Here is a 22910-nt window from a genome sequence, read left to right as displayed (position 1 = left end):
GGCTTCCGACTCCTGCTCTCCTGTCCTGCTCCTTTCACTCCCTCTTCCTTGGCTCCTGCGGCTCGGCCCTTCTCCATCGTTCCCGAGCTCCTCACATCCAGCCTCTCCACCTGCCGTCTTATTCCCTCCCCCAGCAGAGCTCTGATCTCTGCCCTGCTCAAACACTGTTGATGGCTCCCCAGTGCCCACCGAATGTAGTCCAAGCTCTTTTGCTTGGCACTCCAGGCCCTTCCCACCTGGCCTCCATCTTCCTCTATAGTCTGGCTCCTGTCACTGTCCATCCCGCCCCTCAGGGCCAGATCTGTGCCGCTACCGTCTCGTGTTCTGGGCACCTCTCCAAGCGGTGGCTCAAGCATCTACTGGAATGTTCCTTCTGGGCTCTATGCTGAAGACTGCCCAGCCTCCAAGGCCCGCTCAAAGCCCTCATGCTGTCTCCTCCATGAAGCTTTCCCTGACTCCCAGCTGGCGGTGCTCACTCCTTCCCCGGAACGCCAACAGCTGTCTGGACTTCTCCCACAGCAAGTTCTGCCTTCCAGATATTATTAGTTATTTGGGTCTTGGGGTAGATTGCATTATGGCTCCGGGTCCTTAACCCGTCTCTGCATTACATGACTGTGGTTCTCCTGTCGGGGGCGGGGGTATATTTTCCTGCTCTTTGACATCTGGCGTGATCAGAGACTTGCACCACTTCTAATGGGGCCTTCAGAGACCTGACGTGCGTCTCCTCTCCCTCTGGTGTTTTGCCTAGAACAGCCTCTGGTTAAAAAGGATGGGAGGATGAACCCCTGGGCCCCACCTGCAGCTCAGACCAAACCCAGCGGAGCCCAGCCTGGATGAACTGACACAGACGTATGGACAAGAAATACACGCTTCCTGTCGTAGGGCACTGAGTTTTGAGGTTGGTTGTTATGCGGCATTCTCCGGAACAGCTGATAGACACAGGGCCTTGCCTCCCTTACGGTCTGTGAGCCGCTTGAGGGTGGGGTGCGTACCTTGAAACCTCTGCCCCGTGAGGGGAGGGACCGCACGCTGACTGACCTACCCCTCTGATGGCTGTGTCGGTGCCCAGATGACAAGGACGCCCCCCGGGAGTGGCACCCAGGACATTACACAAAGATCCCACCACGTTAGAGGACATCGTCGGAGACCCCACAAGAGACACCTGAGTGTCTATGAGAAGAAACCACACTGGAGATGCCAATGGCAGGACGGACGGAGCCTGTGGGCATTGGGGACGCGGTGCCGAGAGGCCCAGACAGAGGTCTGCCCATCTGGGGTGCGGGTCACCAACAGAGTTTACCTCGGGACAGGACAGAGGGCTCCCAGGGAATGCACAATGGGTTGGACCTGGGGGGGTCCTCAGGGCCAGCAAAGAGTGTGGGACCCTCTTTCGCTTCAGCTCTGCGATACCCCACAACCCTTGGCACCTCCCTCGGCGGGGCCCTTCTGGCTGGCAGGCTGGGCTGCGGTTTTGCCGCTGGCTTTCTCACTCCTTTCCTCCAGGGTCTCTGAGGACTCAGTTCAGGGGCATGTTTGGTCTCACTGGTCAAATCCTCCTGGGACTAATGTCTCACTCACATTCTGACATACGAAGCTGTCATACACATGTGATGGCACGCGTGTCATCCCATAAAAGCATTTGCAAGCCCAAGTTAAGGCAACTATTTCAGGCACAATCTTATCCAGCAAAAATTTCAGTCATCTCTTCAGGGCTCTCTGGAAGGAGTGAGACCCCATGGGAAGCACTAAAGGGGTGGTGAAATTAGCCCGAGGACCCAGGCCCATGGTCACACTCAGAGGTGCCAGGGCTGTAAAGCTGTGTGGATTTTGCCAGCCCCAGCACCCATGGCCCCAGACTCCCCGTGCATCGATGATAACTGGCCCCTGGCTCTGCACCGGCGGGTGGGCACGGCCCTGGGAAGCTGGTCTAGATGGAGACCTCCCAGGCCTGAATGACAAGGCACACACCGCACACCAGGCCCTGCTCCCAAGAGCCACACTGAGGCTGATGGGGCTGAGCTGTGGCTTCCTTAACCCGACACTTTCCCGACAGGAGGAAAACGTCCCTCAAAGTCAATTCCTGGAGTCACAGACTACGTGAGAAGCAAGCATCTTTGTGGCCCACCTCCCCGTGCCACCAGTGAGTTGCTCAGAGGAGGAAGGGACTCGCCCGGGAGGATTTTGCTGGCTGACCTGCCTTGGCCTGGGCCGCGAGGCCCCTGGATGCCATGCCCCTGTGGGGTGCAGCTTTGCACCAAAGAACGTGGTGTGCCGATTCACCAACACGGAGATGCCCCAGAAACACACCAGCAGGTCCAGCCCTGACCCAGGTCACACTGCGGCCCCATGCCCTGAGGACGTATTGGCCTTTGTTACCCCTTTGATTCCAAATCAGCTCAAACCCAAAGAGTAGGGGAGAACGGTGGGGTTTGCCCCACCTCGTTTACTCGGATAACCCAAGCAGCACAAACCCCGGACAACAGACGTGCGGCGTCCGCAGCCTGACAAGGGACAGTTTCAGGTAGACCTGGTGCGAGCTAAGCAGGTGTCGCAAGTCCATTTGCTCAAATCAAGGCAAATTCTGGAGATGAGCCCACAATGAACCTGACTTCACAGTGCTCATCGGGACGTTATAATGCTGTGTGGGAGGGCACCGGGAGAGAACCAGAGCCCCTTCCTCCTGGGGATTTTCACCAGCATCTCCGAGCTGGATGGGCGTGGCCCTCCCGCCTGCTCCCCTGCCTTCAGCTTGCGGGTCTTGGGGAAAACGGAGGGCTCGTTACCTGTAAAACTGGAGCTGTCTTTTGGGGCTCCCATACCGAGTACTGCGGACAGCGATGGAGGACAGAGAAAAAGGAGAGAGAGAGAGAGAGTCCACAACGGGCATTAGCCACAAGGAGGTGCAGGCCCGGGGAAAGCACCAGCGACACCCCACAGCCGGCCCCACCCCACTCTGCCCGGGGCTGCCGGGAGGATGCGCGCCCAGGTACCAAGTGCTCGGCGGCAGCGCCACCCAGTGGCACACGGAGGCAGACGCCTGGTCTGTTCAGACGCGGGGGTCCTTCTGTGCCTGGCCTCACTCCCCCCTGGGGCAGGGAAGTGAAGACAAGAGGTAAACCTCTGAGTGACAGTCTGTTTGGGTTTTAATGAAATATGCTTTAGAATGACCATACAAACCCCTCACACCAAGAAGTGGCCCGTCACCCCACATGCTGGCGAGTCTGTGTGGGACCACGGGGTTCTTTTTAGGACTTTGATCAAGGAGGGACACCCCTTTTCCCTGTGGGTTCTATGGATACTTGCTCTGGGTCAGGCCCTAACAATTAATGAGAAAGGCCCAATCAATCAAGGGCTGATGGGCCCCTGGGGTCCCGCCCAGGCCCATCTTTCGTGACAGCCTCTGCCATCTGGGTCCTGTGCTCCGTGCGCAGGGCAGCAGCTGTCATCCAACCAACGCCTTCGCGTGCTCTCCCCGCGGTTCAGCCTGGGCTGCTTTCCAAATGGAAAGACCCAGAGCTGGATTTGGAGCTGGCCTCTGCAGAAGGAAGGCAAGGGTGCCCGATGAGCCACTGGCTGCCCCCACCTCCCTGATGCAAGGCTCTGAGCTTCCCTCAAAGGGGCTGCACCAGCTGGGGTGTATAAGAAAGACACAGTAGCTGGGAAGCGTCCCCCCCTCACTTCCAGGCCTGCTACCTCCAACAGAATCCTTCAGAAGAGTCAGGGACGAGTCTAATCCTGGCTCTACTCCCTGAGAAAATCTTGGGTTTTAAAAGCTTCCATTCCTTCCCTCAGAGAAAGCACTTGCCTACATAAACCTCAGCCCTGTGGGCCTTCCCTGGTCCTTCCCTCTGGATCTAGGGCTGGTGACTGGCCTTGGGGACCCCTTCTCGGAGGCAGGACTGAGCCTGAGATCGGCCTGGCTGGGTTGGGGGCAGGGGATCACCTGTAGATCATGCCGGGGGAGCCCGTCTGTCGCAGGGAGAGCCGAGCCGGGGAGCCTGTTGTCGATTCCGGATACATGGGGCCGGCCTCACTGGTCCTGACCAGCTCTCTTCTTCACGGAGGGAAGATTCTGGAGGAAAAGCAGAGTAGAAGGGAGGTGGTTCAAAAGACCAGCTGGGTTTGCCCAGGAGGCTCTGTGATGGTGGAGGCCCAGTTTGTTGGACATCTGTACGTCCCTCATCAGACACACAGACCAACCCATGGGGGCTCAGACAAGGCTGATGGCTGGGGTCAACCGCTCTGTAAGAGATTTCTATTCTCCCACCCCCATGCTTCATGAAGTCCTTCCGCCTCCCCAGCTGCTTTCCTGAGGTTCTGGGAGCCCTTTTCTGGTGGTCCCAGGGGCATCTGTGGACTTCGAACTTTGGACCGTCTCTGCTGTCCCAGGAAGTGGTCCCACCATCCCCCGGGCTCATCCTTGATGCTTTGGCTTCCCATCCTCTCCCAGCCCAGAGCCTGGTGGAGCCACTCTTCAGCTTTCAGGAATGCAGCTGGTCAGACAACCCCGGCTCCTGGGACTCTCGCCCTCCCCGTGGGTGAGACTTGCTCCCGCCCCACAGGTCAGGGCACAGGTGACAAGATATCACTTCTGTGATCAGGTGATACAGACTGTCCCTTCCGTCTTGCTAGCAGACTCTCTCCTTTGCTGGCTCTGAGAAGCAAGCTGCCATGCTGGAGAGGCCCGTGTGGCTGGGAATGAAGGCCCTCAGTCTAACCACCCAGAGAAGTGAATCCTTCAAACTGTGTGAACTTGGAATTCCAAGTATCCTCCCCCGGTTGAGCCTTCAAATGAGACCAGAGCCCTGGCCAAACCCCTTGGCTGCAGGCTTGTGAAGCCCTGAAGCAGCAGAACTCACAGAGCCCTAACTGAAGTCCTGACCCACAGAAACCGAGAGTTTTACATCCCTAAGTTTGCAGTAATATTTTATGTAGCAATAAACAATGAATACGACAGACATATCAGTCCATTCACTTTTCCCCCAGCTACCCTCAGGCTGGGCCACCACCATCTGTCACCGGAACCACCAGGTCAGCCTCCTGATGGCGCTCCCTGCTTCCAGCCGGCAGCCAGGGGCATTTACTTCAAAAGGACATTAGGTCATGCACCCCTTTCTTCTCTTCTCCGACAGACCACGTGCACACCTTCCACAGGGCCTTTGCACTTACAGTTCCTTTTGCCTGGAATGCCCTCACAACAGACCTCGTTGTTGGGCCTTCTCAGGGAGCCTGCCCCTGGCTATCATGCTCTGGGATTCTCTCCCAGTATCCTGCCTGTTGTCCCATGTAGTCAACAGCAGCTGACCTTGTTGTCTGTCCCTGAGTTGTGAAGTCTTGACTCTCTCCAGAGGGCAAGCTCCACCAGGACAGAAATTTGGGGGTTTTGCCACTGCTACATCCTCTGTGCCTAGAACAGGCTTGGAACTCCACTGGGATTTAATACATGGCTCCCAAAAGAGTGACAGTCCCTGATCCAAAATCATCATGCCCTGTGCCAATGGACAAAGGGATGGTCTGGGCTCAAAATATAGCCCTGCTTGCCCCCAGTGGGGCCTCTCAGCTGAATGCCCATCTGAAGGCCTAGTTCACCTCACTCTTCCTCCCTCCAGGGCGAGGACCTCCCATCAGCAGGAAGCGGCCTTCCTCTGGACACGCTCCACCCCCCGGCACGGGGCTTATGCACATAGTACACGTTAGGTCTTGCTCCCAACTGAGCTCCCCTCTGAGTGAGGGGCGTGCACATGTGTGTGAACATGCTGGGAAAGTGGGTAGAGAAAATGTAAGCCGGAGCCACTACCGTGACAGCCTCATGGAAACGACAGAGACGATGGGGTCAGCGAAGGTCCCCGAAGTTTTATTCTTTAAAAATACCTCATTCAGAAAGAAATGACAAAATGAAATAAAAACATACTTAAATCCTTAAAAGAAATGCAGTGGATCCTCGGCTGATGTTGAATCCAGTGCTTGGGCTTAGCAGGTGATTCCTGGTGAGCCGCAATGCTGTAACCCAGGCCGACCTCTCCCGGGCCCCTTGTCCGCAGGGTCCTGTCCATCTGCACCTGGTAGAATGGCTCCAGGCAGACCCTGAAGGCCTCCTGGTCACCTTTTCTTTCAAAGTCTGGGGTTCCATCAGGGTCACCATCACCAGATGGACCAGCCTGTCTCCCCCCTGCCCTGCCCAGATCTATGTAAGAAAGAGGCACAGTGCTTTTCCTGCGAGAGAGTTCGGTGACACAGCTCCAGGGGCATGAGTCCCTGCAGCTTCGGGGTGGGGGTGCCTCTCCTTCATGCCCCTTAGGTGCTGCTGGACGGCGCTCTGCCAGGTCACTCAGGGCACGAAACCCAACCACCTCACTAAAGTCATTAACCTTAAGTCAAGGGTGGTGGGTTCACAGGCGCACAGAGTGTCTGCCGAGGCCCCACTGTGCGCCGGTGCTGGTGGCTGCCTGTACGACACAGAGCCCTGCCCATGGACTGGAAACCACAGCTAAGAGCTGAGGACCGCAGAGCGCCAGGCACTGTGTCCAAGCACAGTGGTCCAGAGGTCACCGGGGAGGAAGGGCGGCCATGGGGGGTGGGGCAGGATGTCCTCACAGGGTCTTGTGGACGGAGATGGGGGCCACGTAGCCCAGAGCAGGCCGGGACACCTGTGCCCTTAACTGGGGGGTGTGACCCCCCACACCCCACTCTCCCCTCTCTGGCTTTCCCTGGGTCTAGCTACAGAGCAGTGCTGTCTCAATCCCCAGCTTGGGCACCCAGGGGTGTTCAACTTCCAGAATTCCAGGATCACAAGCGCAGTCTGAACTTGAGACAGTGCAGGGACCTAGAGTCACTGGCTCCATAGAGGTGGGGTGCGTCCAAGAATCTGCATTTCTAACTAGTCCCCCAGGGGATGCTTGTGTCCCTGGTCCAGGGACCACCCTTGGAGGACTGCTGGTCCTGGAGCAGGACCTGGCAGACGGCGAACAACAGACCCAGTCCAGCCTGCTGCCTATCTCTGTCGGTAAGGTGTTGCTGGAACAGCTCCACGCCCGCTCGTGTATGAGCCGTGCCTGCGTTTGTGCCACACCGCGGCGCTGAACGCACTGTCAGGCCTGCAAAGCCTAAAATATTTACTACCTGTCCCTTTACCGCCAAAGGTGGCCGAGCCCTGTGGAAGCCGCTCTCCCCCACTCTCCAAGACGGCGCCTTCCTTAACACCTCCTCGGCCACGCCTCGCGGCTCTGGGCTTTGCTGCTTCCAGTTCACAGACGGACTAGAAGCAACCAGAGGCCAGCTTCCCCCACCCACCAACATCGGCTCTTGGAACATCCTGCATCCCCTGCTACTGCCACCTGGACGACCGGGCCACGGCCACGGCCACGGCGGTCCGCCTGAGCACACACCCCACTCTCACCCCACTCAAGGGCATCCTGCCTCTTGCGCCGATTCTTGCCCTCTGCAGACAGCCACTTATTACTTCTCTCGTCTTAAAAAACAAAAAGCAGTTTCTTGGATCCACTTCCTTCTGCCCCATTTCTCTCTTTCCATTCACAGGAAAATTCCTCAAAAGAGTTGTTTTCTCTTGTTTGCAATTCTCCCTTCTGCCTCCCCGCTCAGAGGAAGCTGTTCTTACCAAGGTCACTGTGACCTTCCTGTTGCTAAGTCCGGTGGTGCCCACGGTTTAGGGGTGACGGCACCTGGGACCCACACCGTCCGGCTTGTGTTCCCGCCTCCCCGCTGCTTCCTCTCAGTCTCCTCGGCCGCCCTTGCTCACCTCTCTGGCTTTGAACCCCTTTCCTTTTCCATCACACAAGGTTCCTCAGATTTCCACCTGTCTCCTGGCTCTGAACTGTGTGGCTAAGCCGGAACCCCTGTGGTTATATCCCCAGGCCCCATCGTTCCCCCGGACCCCAGACTCATCTATTCAACTGCGCTATGGGCATCTCTCTCTGTCTTCTCTGGAGGGTGCAATGCTCTGTCTGTCCCACACATGGTGCACAGGGCAGCTACAGGGACAGGGACAACTGGCACTACGGGCTGCCAGCAGGGACACTAGGGACGTGTCCCGGAGGAAGCCACCTGTCCCACTCCTCGCCACTGCCTTGCCTGGACACCTGAAGGTCAGGCTCCCTCTGAGCCAGCGGCCAGCTCCTCAGCTCAGGCACTGGCCGTGCTCTGGTGCTCACTTTACGAGGGACAACCTCATTTATCCTGGGGAGCTGCCCCCTTTGCCACCTGCCAGGGGAGAGAGGGAACTGGGGCGGTTTCCCCATGTCCCCTGCCCTGCATTCCACGGACCTGCCCAGAGCCCCGACCTCCGCAGCCGCCACAGTCCGACCAGGAGAGACTGCATGTGCCCAGCGGCCGATCCCCGAAAAGATGGCGTCCTAGCAGGGTGCTGCCAATCGCAGGCACCACGGACGGTGGCGGGCGGGCGGGCAGGGCTGCCCCTGTCCTCAAAAGGGACGGCTCTGGACGAAGGCTTCAGAAACCACTTGAGAACCAGCCGGGCCCAGGAGGGACAGCTGGCTCAGGGTGCAGGCTGGGGGTCTGCAGTCTGGGTCCCCCTGTCCCCAGCACTCTACTTGGTCTGTGTGTGACCCTGAGTAAGCCACCCGAGTCACTCTCAGAGAGGCTGAAGCACGGAGCCGTCACAAACGCCCGCCCATACTTCCTCAGGAGCCGAGAGAAGGAAGACATGAAAACGCTTCGTGCTCCCAAGGGAAGATGTTGGGGAGATCCTAGCTCTCCGTCGCTGCGGGAAGGGCGGCTGGCAATGACGACAGGCCCTTCAGGATCGGGGGCTCCATCTGCGGGCACTGCCTTTCTCCTCAGCTTACTGTTCTGAAAACTTCCCAGCATCATTAAAGTCGTGAAGAATCGGCACAGCAACGAACACGCACATGCTCTCATCCCATTTCCCTGGTCTGTTTGTCCCGTTTGCGTGCCTACCCCTGCCCGCTCCTGATCTCTCCACTCAACACTCGCACGCTCACACACACACACTCATGTGGTCACACACACACACGCTCTCCCACACACTCGTTCACGCACACTCATGCTGTAACCCACACACGTGCACACACACTCTCTCATGCACACTCATGCTGTCACACACACACGCACACACGCTCACACTCATGCTCACACACACTCATGCTGTCACCCACACATGCGCACACGCTCACACACAGGCTCTCTCATGCACACTCATGCTGTCACCCACACACGTGCACACACACTCTCTCATGCACACTCATGCTGTCACACACACACTCTCTCACGCACACTCATACTGTCACACACACATGCACACAATGCTCTCCCACACACTTGTTCACACACACTCATGCTGTCACACACGTGTGCACACACTCATACACACACGCTCTCTCACGCACACTCATACTGTCACACACATGCGCACGCGCTCTCCCACACACTCGTTCATGCACACTCATGCTGTCACACACACATGCACACAATGCTCTCCCACACACTTGTTCACACACACTCATGCTGTCACCCACACATGTGCGCAGTCACTCATGCTCACACTCATGCTCTCACGCACACTCATGCTGTCACACACACATGCACACAATGCTCTCCCACACACTTGTTCACACTCATGCTGTCACCCACACGTGCGCACAGTCACTCATGCTCACACTTATGCTCTCTCACGCACACTCATACTGTCACACACACATGCACACAATGCTCTCCCACACACTTGTTCACACACACTCATGCTGTCACACACGTGTGTGCACACTTATGCTCACACACACGCTCTCACGCACACTCATACTGTCACACACATGCACACAATGCTCTCCCACACACTTGTTCACACACACTCATGCTGTCACACACATGTGCGCAGTCACTCATGCTCACACTCATGCTCTCTCACGCACACTCATACTGTCACACACACATGCACACATGCTCTCACACACACTCATGCTGTCATGCACACACGTTCACACTCATGCTCTCACGCACACTCACACAATGCTCTCCCACACTCTTTCACACACACTCATGCTGTAACCCACACACATGCACAAACGCTCACACTCATGCTCACACATGCTCTCTCATGCACTCGCTCCCACACACTCCCACACACTCCCACGCACACACACTCATAGAGTCGCACGTGCTTTGTTCAAGGGAGATGAGCAATGACAATGTGTCAGCTCCAGCCTCAGCCACAGGAGACTTGCCTCCACCATCACCAAGGACGAACGTGCCCCAGACCCCCCTGCTGGTCCAAAGGGGACAGCTGCACATGCAGGAGCCATCCACTGGGCACCACCAGCCACCTTGGGACGTGGGGCTAGCCACCAGGACCGTTACATGCAAGGTGACTTTAGCCCTCCTGGGAGCACATTCTGCTGACTTTAACCTTCCAGGTCATCCTTATCACATGAAGATATGACTCTGGCTGAGTCGTGAGAGGGACTTCCAGTTACTGGAAGAGGCCTCCCCTTGTCTCCCCACTGTAGATTCCGGAGTACAAGAAAACTTGGGCGGTGGGCACCTTTACTTAGCCAGACCTCCCAATGCGAAGTTAACACTTCAAGTCCTGGGTGACTTTCTGACCCGAAACCTTGCTGGGGCCACCACGCACGTGTCTGTCCTCCACCAGACCCAGTCTGATGACACAATCCCACCTTGCTGGGTGACCCAAGGAGTCCATTCCAAGTGTCAGGGAGGGAGGCAAGGCCCAGTTGGGTTCAGATCTGGTGTATGACCTTGGGCAAATCTTTCAACCTTCCTAAGTGTCGGTTTCTCCATCTGAGAAATAGGAAGATGGGAGTCGGGGAGGATCTGACATGCCCACAGGCAGGGCTGCACTGTAAGGGCCATGGGCTGGGGTCTACCTGTGCCTGGCCCTGGTGGAGGGCACGTGCTGGCCTACGGCCCAGGAGTCCCTGATCATACCTCCTTCCTCAATGTTTGCACCATGTGGGCAAGGCGAGTGAAGCTGGACCTGCACAGACGTGCCCCAGCCTGAGCCCAGGTGGTGGTCTTACCTTCCAGAAAAGCACTTTTTAGGGTCCTCAGACTTGCTACCACATCCGCTTTTCCCTTGCTGCCTCTCTGCTTTGTTCTCAGGGGTGCTCATCTTTTCCACTTTCCCAGAGAAAGGCTAATCTCTTGTGGCTGTGACCAGCCACACACAGGTACGACTCGGTGTCATGACGGGAACCGTGTTTCTTGGGCCCTCTGCGGCCGCATCCCAATTCCTGATCATCCTGGAAGCTCGAAGTTTCTAGAAGGCTTGTCCCTACATAGCTGAGGTCTTAAGAATTATAACACTGTATGAGTTATCCATTGCTACGTGACACGGGTTACATGAGAAACAACAAGGATTTCTCACACGGTTTTGAAAGTCAGGAATTGGGGGTTGGCCTGCAGGTCTGGCTTGGGGTCTCTCCTAAGGTTGCAGTCAGGGTGCCGGCTGGGCCGAGGTGTTAGAGGTTTCACACACACACTGATGAGCAGGGGCCCCCTCCTCAACACCTGGGTCTCTCACGCCAAGGTAGCTGACTTCCCCCAGAGGGAGGGGTTGAGAGAGAGAACCTGTGATGCCTTTTATGTCTGAGGCTCAGAAATGTTGTTCTCTCGGCTGCAAAGACCGACCCTAATAAGGGGGTGGGTGTGAGCACCGGGTGGTATGGCGCTGGTCACTACCGAGACACCGGTGATGCACTACTCCCCACCTTCCCTCCTTCCCCATCTCCTCTGAGACCCCTGGGATGTCCGCTCCGCCGGGCAGGGAGCTTTGTCTCTTCTGTTCGCCATGTGTCCCATGCCCAGAGCAGCACCAGGCACACAGCGGGTGGCACACAGCAGGTGCTCAGTGCACGCTGCCTGAGGGGAAGAAGACAGGAGAGGCTCGCGCTGCCGGGTGTGGCGGACAGCGTGTGGTCTCCCTGGAAGCCTCGGGGCTCCGAGGCGAGCTCCTGCCTCTTGTACTCATGTCACTTTGCGTGTTGCTTCTCGAATGCTGGAAATCCTTCACGCCCAAGCCCTGAAGTAGCACTATGACTATTACATGGCCCAAAACTGCCACCTTTTATGGGTCTGAAGCTGCAGGAGCCACGGCCGCCGGCGTGCACCTCGCAAAGAGACAGGAAGAGGTGTAACCGCTCAAAACCACCCAGATCCGGAAGGGTGCTTGCGTAACACACCCTTCCTCTCTGTCCCACAAGCAGGGTGCCAGCAGACGAAACCCTGCGCCTCCCCTGTGAGCAAGAGGGAGAGCGCATGACGAAGGCCTGGGAGTCTGAGTGCCCTCGGGGTATCGGCTCTGCCTGTGGGGTCATCTTGGGGAGGAAGCAGAGAGGCCCAGTCACTGCAGGGGTGACCCAGGGGCCTGGGGGGCAGTCTGGAGATCCACAACCCAGTGTCTGAGGAGCACCATCAGGTCTTGCTCAGATTCAGATGGGGGGCAGGGAGAACAGTGAAAAATTAGTACGGGCTGGGTGCCACGGCCGGGACCCCCCCGCCCCCCCGCTCTGCTGCAGAAAAACCTCCATCTCTCCTCCAAGCTCCTGAGCCAGAGAACCTGCCAAGCTGCCACGAAACAGCGTGGACATCACGTGGCCTGACGGCAGCAGAGGCATTGGGACCAGGCCACAGAGTCCCCGTAAGAACTTCTTGAAAAGATGGCAGACTCAATTTTTCAGTCTTTTCAAAGCAACATTCAAATGCCTGTCCCCTGATTACAAACAGGTCAGCCCGGCATGGGGCTCAGCTCAGGCCTACACTCTTGCAGGCAGAGGCCCCATTCATATCTAATTAGTGCCACAATTAAAAGGAAAAAACATCATGGCCAAAAATTTCAACTTTCTCAAAGCAACGCTGCAGTGCCTCTCTGCCTCATGCAGCCCACCCAGATCCACACCCATTTCTCACGCACCTGCAGGCCGAGTGCCTCCCCACTGAAGCAGAAGCCTTGCTGTGGCTCCCAGCTACGTCCAGGGTGCACAGTGATGGATGGGGGTCTGCCAGGCTCAGTGGCCGAAGGCCCCAGTCTTGGGAACAGCCACCCTCCCTTCCTGAGAGGAAATGGAAGCTTGGACCATGGGCCTGGTGGCTCCCTGGCTCCATCCTGAGCCTGTCAACCACAAGTGGAACAGGGCCCTCACCTGGTATCTGGGTGGAGCGGGCCTCAGACTGAAGCTGGTCAGGGCAAGAAGCAGGAAACAAGCCCCCGGAATCTTTGCAACCGCAGGCCTCCCCTCAGTCGTTCATTCAGCAAAGCTGTCTAGCTCTCCCACCCCACCTTAGGAAGCTCACGGGCCCCTCCTGCCGCCTCTGTCTGGCCACGCTGACCTCCTACCATGACCACACCCTGCACTGATATTCTGCCCTGGCATGGAACTGGAGAAGAGAGCCAGGTGGGGGAGTGAGGGGACGCTCTCCAGGAGGCACTCGGCTTTTCTGGGTGGGGAGGAAGGCCCTTGGGCAGCAGGGATCTCCCTGACCTCCCCTCCCCTCCGCATGGTGACTGCAGGTTGTCCCTCCAAGACAGAACTGCCAGGTGGGGAGGGGCTTCAAAGGGTCCTCCAGCAGCCCTCCCCTTTGTCCTGCACTCGGCTCTGTAGGAGAGAGGCGGGGTGGGGACCAAGTCACTTATTTTTAAGGCAGGGACCCTCATTTCTGTCTGTGCAACTACTTTCCACTCCGCGGTAGGAAATCCCTGGCCAGGGGTTCAGGGGACAGCAGATGGGCAGGTATCCCTCCAAGAGCTTGCAGGGGTTGCTCAACAGCTGGTGCCCCCCCTCACTCCACCCCCCCACCCCGGCGGGACAGAGGTGGCCCCACGGTGCTTCTGATCTCCAGGCAGCTCCTGTCTTGTTGCCCCAGGGATGAAAGCAGACGCCAGCAGCTCCTGGCAGAACTGTGTCGCCGTCAGACACCTCTGCTGGGTGCCAGCCCGCGATGCCCCACCTGCCTGCCCTAGCAGCCGCTCGGTTGTGGGGGGCCTGCTGTGTCCCCGAGCAGGGAGGACGCCTGTAGCTGCTCGGCTGAGCTGCTGCGACAGATGGCCACGTGGGATCTGCCTGGGTCCAGCCAGGTGTCTGCAGGGAGAGCTCCCCTCCCAGCGGCAGCCAGTCCTGCGCCGGCGTGGGGCCCAGGGGAGTTGGCTGGTCTGATTAACTCTAGCTGTCAAGGGAGCTCTAAGCCCTGCTCAGAGAGCTGGGGTGCCCACCCCCTCGAGCACAAAACCCACTCAGGGAACAGGATCCCTGAAACACCCCTGGTACCTGTTCCTGAGACAAGAGCATTTTCGTGTGCGAAGCGCGGGATCGCAGGGCCAACCAGGAAGTAGGTGGCAGCGCGCGTGGGAGGATGCCTGGCAAGCTGGCGGGGGGGGGGGGGGGGGGGCGGAGGCGCTGGGGTGTGGCCTCCACTCCCAGGCGTGCTGGAGGGAGGTCCCCGACAACCCAACCTTCCTGGTGGTATGGCCACCTCTCGGGGGAGGGGGCAGGGGATGTGAGAAGGGGAAGCACACGGGGTGTGTCCCCTCCCTCCAGGACCTGAAGCAGACCCCCACAGGCAAGCGGTGGGCTCCTTTCTCAGGGAGGGAGAGGTCAGATATGCAGCTAGTCCTGGTGATGTCACAGAGGTCCTGCTTCTTGGCCCCAGCTTTCCACCAGCGCCAGGCTGCAGCCCTTTCACCTGTGTCCCCATATCTGGTCTTCGCCAAGCCTTCAGAGGGGTCCTGCTGCTCTCCTCACTCTACAGATGATGACACGGAGGGTCAAGGGCAGGCCCATGGCCAGGATTCAAACCCAGGGCTGGCCGACTCCAAAGTCGTGCCCGCAGCTCTCAGGGCTCTGCCTCTCCGTCTTCCCATCCAGGGTCCCAACACTACGCCAGGACACGGCAGGTGCCAGTGAATGATGTGTGGGTGGGGCCGCCCAGGAGGTCAGGTGGGAGGGGACCATATCCCTATAGCTTCTCCCTGCTCTGCCCTTCCTTCCTGGGGAGGCCCCTCACCTGGCGGAGAGCAAGGCCAAAGGAGGACCTGGACAGAGCATTCCATCCCTCTCCCTGTGCTGGCCACCTCCGCTGTGCTGAGCTGCAGCCCCAGCCACCCCCTTACCCACGCTTCTGGGGAGTGGAGCGGGCTCCCTCTTCCCCAGGGGTGGGCACAGGGCTCTGAAGCCTTGGCAGAGTCAGCCAGCATGGCCCACGTGCATTAGACTGGGGGTGCCGCTATGGGTCCCCAGCAGATGTAAGACACAGATGGGGTGATGGGGAAGAGGAGAGAGAAGGGAGAAGTAAACAGTTTGGGGCACTCAGTATCTCCTAATGATGAGAAGTGAACAGGAGAGAGAGGGGAGCAAATGGGACGATGGAAAAGAAAGAGCACGAGGGAGTGGGAGGGGAGGGGAGCCCCTCTGGGCCGGACCCCAGCCTTTCCCCGTTACCCCCACAGGCAAAAGCACTTCTCCAGATGAGAAAGCCAGGGCCCACGAACACCCCCTCAGACCCCAGCTGTCGGTGGCAGAGTTGGGGTGGGAAACGGGTGTGTCTGACTCTAGACTGGAGCTCTTTCCTCCCATGGCCCTAGAGCCCCTTTGGGCCTGACTTGGGACACCTCTGCCGCCCTCGCGGGGCTGTCACCATGGCCCTGTGGGTCTGAGAAGGCAGGGTTAATTCTTAAATCACAGATCTCCCATCACCAGGCCAAAGTGGAAGATTTCAAATGACAGACACGTCTGCAGGCTCACCGGCCGCTCTGTACTTCCAGACGCAGGGACGCGCTGCCCTCACACCTAAGCTTCATCCCCGGCCCTAAATGTCTGTCCTACCTGTACCTTAGACGGGGAGGGCAGGTGACTATGAAATACGGGGTGGCCTACAGAGTCCAGGAGTGGCTCCTCTCTGGTCCTGATGAGTCTGAGCCCCACATTCAAGCTGGATCAATAAACATGGTGATAGGGTTGCTGACTGGCCCAACCACCACTCATGAGCTCCATCACCTGAATTACCTCCCAGCTAGTGTGGCCTGGGACAGCCTATCGGCAGAGCCCCTGGTGGGGCTTCCAGGAAAGGTTTGCTTTCCTGAGGGAAAGGGGAAGAGTCTTCCGGTACATTCTTCCCCATGGAGGAGGCTTGCCAACCAAGTTCTGCCTCTATTTCCAGCAGAAGGAGTAATGCTGGGAACTCGTGGGAGTCTCAGGCGGGATCAGGGGGCAGGAGGTAGCACTGCAAAGGCCCTCGTGGGGTGACCTGCAGCGAGTACTGTCCCCACGACTCAACCACAGAACAAGTATAAGCCAGACCAGTCCCGGGACCACCAAAAATATTCTCCCATTAAGTGCGAGCCTCACAGTGGTTCTGGATATTTCTGCAATTTAAGGAACAAGTATTGCCTTGATGTAACTCATGTTCCTTTGGGCTGGGACCCTGGAGAGGGGCAGGTTCCCCAGGTGTAGCAAGAGAACTGGTCTCATGCGTCCTAGACTCTCCCAGTGTCAGGGCAGAGTGCCCGGGTCCAGGGCGATGGAGACACTGGTTCCCTCTGCAAGATCCCCACATTGGTGTTCTCAAAAATCTCCTCCTGTGGGGAACTCTGAGCAGATGAGTCCCCCGGGGACAACTGAAGTGATGAAAAAGATCCTTTTTATGTTAATTTGAAATCGGTGTCCTTGTAACTATACCCACCAGGCCCACTTCTGCTCCCTGGAGGCAAAGAAACACAGTCTCTGTCTCACGGCACACGGAGACATCTGGCATCGCTCACCTGCCACGTCCTTTGGTGTTCCCACATGAGGTTTCTGACTTCATAAACACAATTTGGGCCAACGTCACGCCACACGCTTCACTTGGCCATCACACGGAACCCTTCCAGAACCTTAAAGGCGGCTGAGTGACTCCGTCATGCTGCCGAGGACACTGGGCCTGAGTCAGCCGGCTGGTAAGTGGAGGGGCAGAGATTTGACGCTTGAGGGTCTGACTTCAGAGCCTGGACACCTGATCACCCACCCTGGGTATGGCCTCTTTCTGGAACATCAACTCTGAGGTCACCTCCTTCAGTTTGCTGTCTGCTGAGATCCTTAGGAAAACGACAAGGCACACAGAACCAGAGCAGCATCTCAGGCCTTGGTCAGCAGTGAGGGCGGAGGGGAGGCCCCCTCCTTGCTCTGGGACAGGGTTTGGCAAGGGTCTACAGACTAGGTCCAGCCCATCACCTGTGTTCGCATGGCCTATGAGCTAAGAGTGGTTTTCACGTTTTTAAGTGATTGGAAGAAAAACAAAAGAAGACTTTCATTGGAATGGAAATTATATAAAATTCAAATTTCAATGTCCATAAATAAAGTTTTATTGGCACGGAGCCATGGTCATTCGCTGTCTTGGTCTGCCATAACAAAATACCAGAGACTGGTGGGGGGTGGGGGTTGGAGGCAACAGACATCTACTTCTCATGTTCTGGAAGCTGGTAGTCCAAGATCAAGGTACCAGCAGATTCAACATCAGGTAAGGGTCCAAGTCCTGGTTCCCAGCCAGGCGTCTCTCGCTGTGTCCTCCGGGGGCAGACAGCGAGCTTGCTGGCGTCTCATCATCATCTTATAAGGGGGACCCCAGCCTCACGACCTCACTGAATGCTAATCACCTCCCAAAGGCCCCACCTTCAATACCACCACATTGGGGGGGGGCAGCACTTCAACACGTGAACTCAACATAGCACGTTTGTCCACAACTGCTTTCACACTACGTGGCAGAGCGGGGGAGTTTTGACAGAGACCCCGTGACCTGAAAGCCTGAAACATTTGCTCTCCAGACCTTTGTAGAAAAGGTTTGCAGAGCCCTGACCCAGACAACGTTGTGTGGAAAGGGACCCCCCCCCCCCCACGAGCAAGGTCCCTCCTGGTCCTGCCCAGCAGGATTCCAACTGCTCCTCTGCTTCCGATGTCTGGGGAGTGGAGCAGAGGTGGGCCTGGGGTGCCTGCCTGGCCCCTGGGGGTCAGTGGGAGGCCCCCTTCGCTTGGACAGCTGCAGTTGTCCACAGGAGGCTGGTGGGCATAGGGGATGTGTTCTTTCTTCACGGTGGGGTCTGAGTCTAGTCGTGTGACGCAAATATTCCTGCCTAAACAACGTTCCTCACCTAAGAGAACCTAACCTAATTATTGCAGAATCTTTTTTTTTCTTCCCAAACAACACCTCTAAAGCACTAAGTCAACATCAGCACAGACACACCACCAAACAAAACCTTATCACCGATGGTTGTCTTCAGGCGGACAGGAGACTTCCCTAGGGTGCTTGAGTGTATGAAGAAAAGCTCCAGGGCAGGAGACCACAAGCTTGGGCAGGTCAGGGCCAGAGAGACAATATTTTAGGCTTTGTGGGTCAGTCGGTCTCTGTCACAAAGCTGGGCGAAGGCAGCTAGAGATAGTATGTGAATAAATGGGGGTGCCTGTGTTCCAATAAAACTTTATTTACAAAAACAGGTGGTGGGCTGGAGTGGTTTGCAAAACTCTGATCTGTGACATTAAAAAAATAAAAAAGGTGACATCCACCGTAACGAATTCAAGACAAAAGCACAAACCCTCATGAGGTCCACGGCATTTGCAGCCCGGCTTTGCAGGTAGCTGGGCTTTGGTGGCGCATTGTGTCAGGAAGGTCGGAGATGAGCCCACACTGCCTGCAGGTTGAGCCTGGGCCCCCTGCTCGGTGGGGGTGCCAGGGGCAGAGGGGAGAATGCAGAAGCCCTGTGTGCCTGGAGTCATTATCTTCCTTTTACTTTACTAGTAATTCTGATCTATCATCGGCTCGCAGGCCTGATTAATCTGTTCCGGAATAAACATGTAAAGCCGTGCTCTTGGCCGCTCTCTGCGGTGCCGCTTGCCGGGGACAGCTGGCCGAGGGACGCAGGCTGCTGCCTCCGATGCCGTACTATTTTTGGTTACTCTTTTTGCCTCATTTATTTTTGATTTGAGTTGCTCATACAGGCTGTACGTTCTCTTTCTCGCTCCTGCGTGGAGATGAAATAAGCATAGTATTTTTAAACCCTGCTTGTGTTGGCTCGTGATTAGTGCAGATAGGCCGACGCACCTGGACAGCGGCCTCCGCAGTAAGGCTGCCTGGCCTCTCGCTTCGGCCCTCGCCTCCGTGCTATGACAACAGCAGGACAGAGATGCCACTCCTCACTCTCTTGGACACGGCACCTGTCCATTCCCGGGGAAAAGGCTGGGCCTTCAGGGTCCTGCCCTGATGCTTGACTTTGAATGGGCGGAGTCCAGGGACATCCGTGTGTCCTCTCAGTGGCGTGGGTGGAAGAAGCCATGTGAGCAGCAGCCCTGGGCTGCATCATTTTGCAGTGACCAGTGAGAGCTGCGGGTGACTCAGGTGGTGAGACAGGGCTTTCACGCATTCATTCACTCAATGCCATCCCTGTGAGGGCGGTACTGCTTATGACTAGCTGGTGATGCCAGCTGAGGAAACTGCGGCTGGGGCGTCGAAGCTGGCCTGCCCATGGTCACCCAGGAAGCGGCAGTACTGGGCGTCCCTCCTCTGAACCAAAGCCCTGTGCAGCCACCAGCAGGGACGGGCACCCAAAGGCCTTCTCCTGAGAGGCAAGCTTGTCTATGCTTTCCAACGTCTCTGGGCAGCGGGGTGAGGAGGACTGGGGGAGCGGCCTAAGGCAGGGGCAGAACTCTCGTCAGGAGGCCATCGAATGATCTGGGTGCGAGCTGGGGAGCCCTGGGCCAGGGTAGAGGAGGCAGCCAGTGGCTGGTGGAGTCAGGAGGTCAAGACCAAAGGGTTGGCTGGAGGGTGGATGTATATGCAGGCTGACCCTGGGTTTCTGGAGAAGAGGTGCCAGTTCCTGAGCTGGGGGAATTGGTGGGTGCAGCAGGTTGGGGGAGTCCTGGAGCTGGCTGCACTTGCTCCCAGGTGCCCACTGATATCCAGGTGGGAGGCTGCTGGTGTTCTACTCCTGTCGCTCCTCCTCAGGCCCAGGCTGGAGCAGTTTCCTCTCTTCTACCACAGGACCTTTGCACTTGTGGTCCCTCTGCCAGGGATACTCTTCCTTTGCGTCCCTGCTCCAAAGTCACATCTCTAGAGACATGGTCCTGGAGAGCTCTCTCCAAAGTGTTCTGTCCATCATGTCAGCACGTGGGTTTCCTTAGGAGCTTGTGACTGTCCCCCAACTAGACACTGAGCTCTCAGTGGTGGGACTGGGTCTGCCTTGTTGCCTATGGAACCGCTCATGCTGGGACAGGGCCTTTGCTGAATGCATGAGTGTATCGTGCTGCTCTGGATAGGCGGTGCTTTCCTTCTAGTTAACACAGACGCCCTGAGAGGCCGAGCCAAGCAGAGTGGTGAGAGGTGTAGCGAGCAGGTCACCTTGCAGGGCTCCTCCGAGGGAGAGGCAGGTAGCCCCACAGCCTCAGTTGCCTCCTCCGAGGGGCTGCATGCTGAGCCAGTACAGCCCACATAGACCCTAATTGGGATCTCAGGCTCGAGCCTGACTCGAGTGTCCACCAGGTCCAGAGTCCCCAGTAGGACCACGCCGGGATCCTGAAGCATGTGGACAGGCAGGCACCTCAAGGGCATGCATGCACGGGCATAAAGATATGTGTACACACATGTGTGCACACATACACTTCGCCACCTCCACCTGTGCCTCCATCACCTGCACCACCTCCACCTGCGCCTCCATCACCTGTGCCTCCACCGCCTGCACCACCTCCACCTCCTCCTCCATCAACTGCGCCTCCATCACCTGCACCACCTCCACCTGCGCCTCTACCACCTGTACCTCCATCACCCACACCTCCACCACCTGCACCTCTACCTGCGCCTCCACCACCTGCACCACCTCCACCTGCTCCTCCATCACCTGTGCCTCCATCAGCTGCACCTCCATTACCTGTGTATCCATCACCCGCACCACCATCACCTGTGCCTCCACCGCCTGCGCCACCTCCACCTGCTCCTCCATCAACTGCGCCTCCATCACCTGCACCACCTCCCCCTGTGCCTCCATCACCTGCACCACCTCCACCTGTGCCTCCACCACCTGTACCTCCATCACCCACACCTCCACCACCTGCACCTCTACCTGCGCCTCCACCACCTGCACCACCTCCACCTGCGCCTCCACCACCCGCACCACCTCCACCTGTACCTCCATCACCTGCACCACCATCACCTGTGCCTCCACCGCCTGTACCTCCATCACCTGCACCTCTATCACCTGCTTATCCATCTGACCTGCACCTCCATCACCTGCACCACCTCCACCTGTACCTCCACCACCTGCACCACCTCCACCTGCGCCTCCACCCCCTGTACCTCCATCACCTGCACCTCCACCACCTGCACCACCTCCACCTGTACCTCCATCACCTGCACCACCATCACCTGTGCCTCCACTGCCTGTACCTCCATCAGCTGCGCCTCCATCACCTGCACCACTTCCACCTGTGCCTCCATCACCTGCGCCTCCACCACCTGCACCTCAGGCTGGCTCCTCTTCCTCCAAGCACTCTTTCTTTCAGTGTTCTGCTCACGGAAACTTCCCCCTGAATGACCCTTCAGGGCAGTTCTTCGGCCCATTCTGAGCTTCAGCCCCCATGAGCCCCTCAGCTAGCTGTGCCTCCCCCACCTCTCTGCCCTGAGCTCCAGGTTCATCCTCTTAGCTGCCTGTTGGCTCTGTCCACACGGGTATCCCTGGAACATCCCTCTCTTGCCCATTTCTATTATCGGTCCTGGGAGCTCCTGCCTGGATTACAGTCATCTACCTGTCACCAGAGTCCCATTCCTACTGCTCACCCATGGAATCATGGATGTATTCCATGCCTTTCTCTAGTAAAGCCCTCAGTGGCTGCCCGGGGCCTTCAGCATCAGGTCCAAGAATCTCGGCTTGGCGTGCTGAACCACTCTTGGCCAGCCCTGTCTACTTTTCCAGCTTCCTCTTCTCTGGGTCTCCTGCACACCCAATCTCAGGCCTGCCTGCACCTTTTTCCTGCACACCAATATCAGACACACCTGCCTGCACCTTTTTCCTGCACACCTGACCTTAGGCACACCTGACCGCAGGCACACCTGACCTTGGACACATCTGCCTGTCTCTTCCCTCATGCCCAGGCAGCCCTGTCCCTGTTCTTGCTGTTGCCTTGGGACATTGCTACATCTCCCCATCTCCCAAGGACTTCAAAGCCTCAGGGTCCAATGCAGAGGCTGGTTCAGGCCTAAACGGCTCACCCCACAGTATTTTCAGGGTTACTCTGTGGGGTGGGAGACAGTGGGGAGGGAGTTTGCACTTTTCATTCCTAACTCAAATGCATCTTTTTTCTTTTTATTTATTTTAGAGAAAGAGAGAGACAGAGTGTGAGCAGGTGGAGGGGCAGAGGGAGCAAGAGAATCTCTAGCAAACTCCGTGCTGAGCCTGGAGCTTGACGTAGGGCTCAATCTCATGGCCCTGTGATCATGACCTCGGCCACAATCAAGAGTCAGACACTTAACTGCTTGAGGCACCCAAGTGCCTCCCATCTGCACCTTCTAAGGGACCTGCCTAGAGCCACACAACTCTAAGAGGCAATGAGCTAGGACAGGCCTGCCCAACTGCAAAGCCAACACTTGGAATGCAGCCTCATGCCACTTTGCTCCAGAAACCACCACGATTTCTATAGTTTTCTGGTTTAAGTCTTTGCCACTTGAATGTCAGCCCAGCCCCTGGGCACCCTCTTCCCAATAACTGCCTCCACCCCCAGCCTAAGTCCAAGGAGGGAATATATGGGGCTAATGCCCCAAGGCTTCCCCATCTCTCATATTCACCTGAGCAGGGGCAGGAGGGCCTCCTCAGCTCGCCCTTGAGAACACGAACAGCTTGCCTGTGACCCAGGGGGATGGGGATGACTGGAGTGGGAGGGACAGGAGGCACACCC

General features: G+C 57.4%; 1 protein-coding gene across 2 annotated transcripts in view; it reads right to left on the bottom strand.

The window, feature by feature from the left end:
* KCNAB2 (potassium voltage-gated channel subfamily A regulatory beta subunit 2) overlaps positions 1 to 22910 on the bottom strand; it is an 86265-nt gene that overhangs the window by 48325 nt on the left and 15030 nt on the right. Inside the window, exons 2-3 of one of the 2 annotated variants that reach the window (XM_057305422.1) lie at positions 3944 to 4072; positions 2784 to 2825 (exon numbers count right to left, since the gene is read on the bottom strand). In XM_057305422.1, the coding sequence (XP_057161405.1) occupies positions 2784 to 2825; positions 3944 to 4020 (119 nt within the window). In that variant the 5' untranslated portion in view covers positions 4021 to 4072. The remainder of the gene's footprint in view (positions 1 to 2783; positions 2826 to 3943; positions 4073 to 22910) is intronic. The other variant, XM_044391483.2, reaches the window with a different exon arrangement.

Source organism: Ursus arctos, unplaced genomic scaffold (assembly GCF_023065955.2).
Source record: "Ursus arctos isolate Adak ecotype North America unplaced genomic scaffold, UrsArc2.0 scaffold_32, whole genome shotgun sequence".
Classification (NCBI taxonomy): domain Eukaryota; kingdom Metazoa; phylum Chordata; class Mammalia; order Carnivora; family Ursidae; genus Ursus; species Ursus arctos.
The sequence above is the reverse complement of the archived record's forward strand: the minus strand, read 5'-3'. Positions and strand labels throughout refer to the sequence as shown.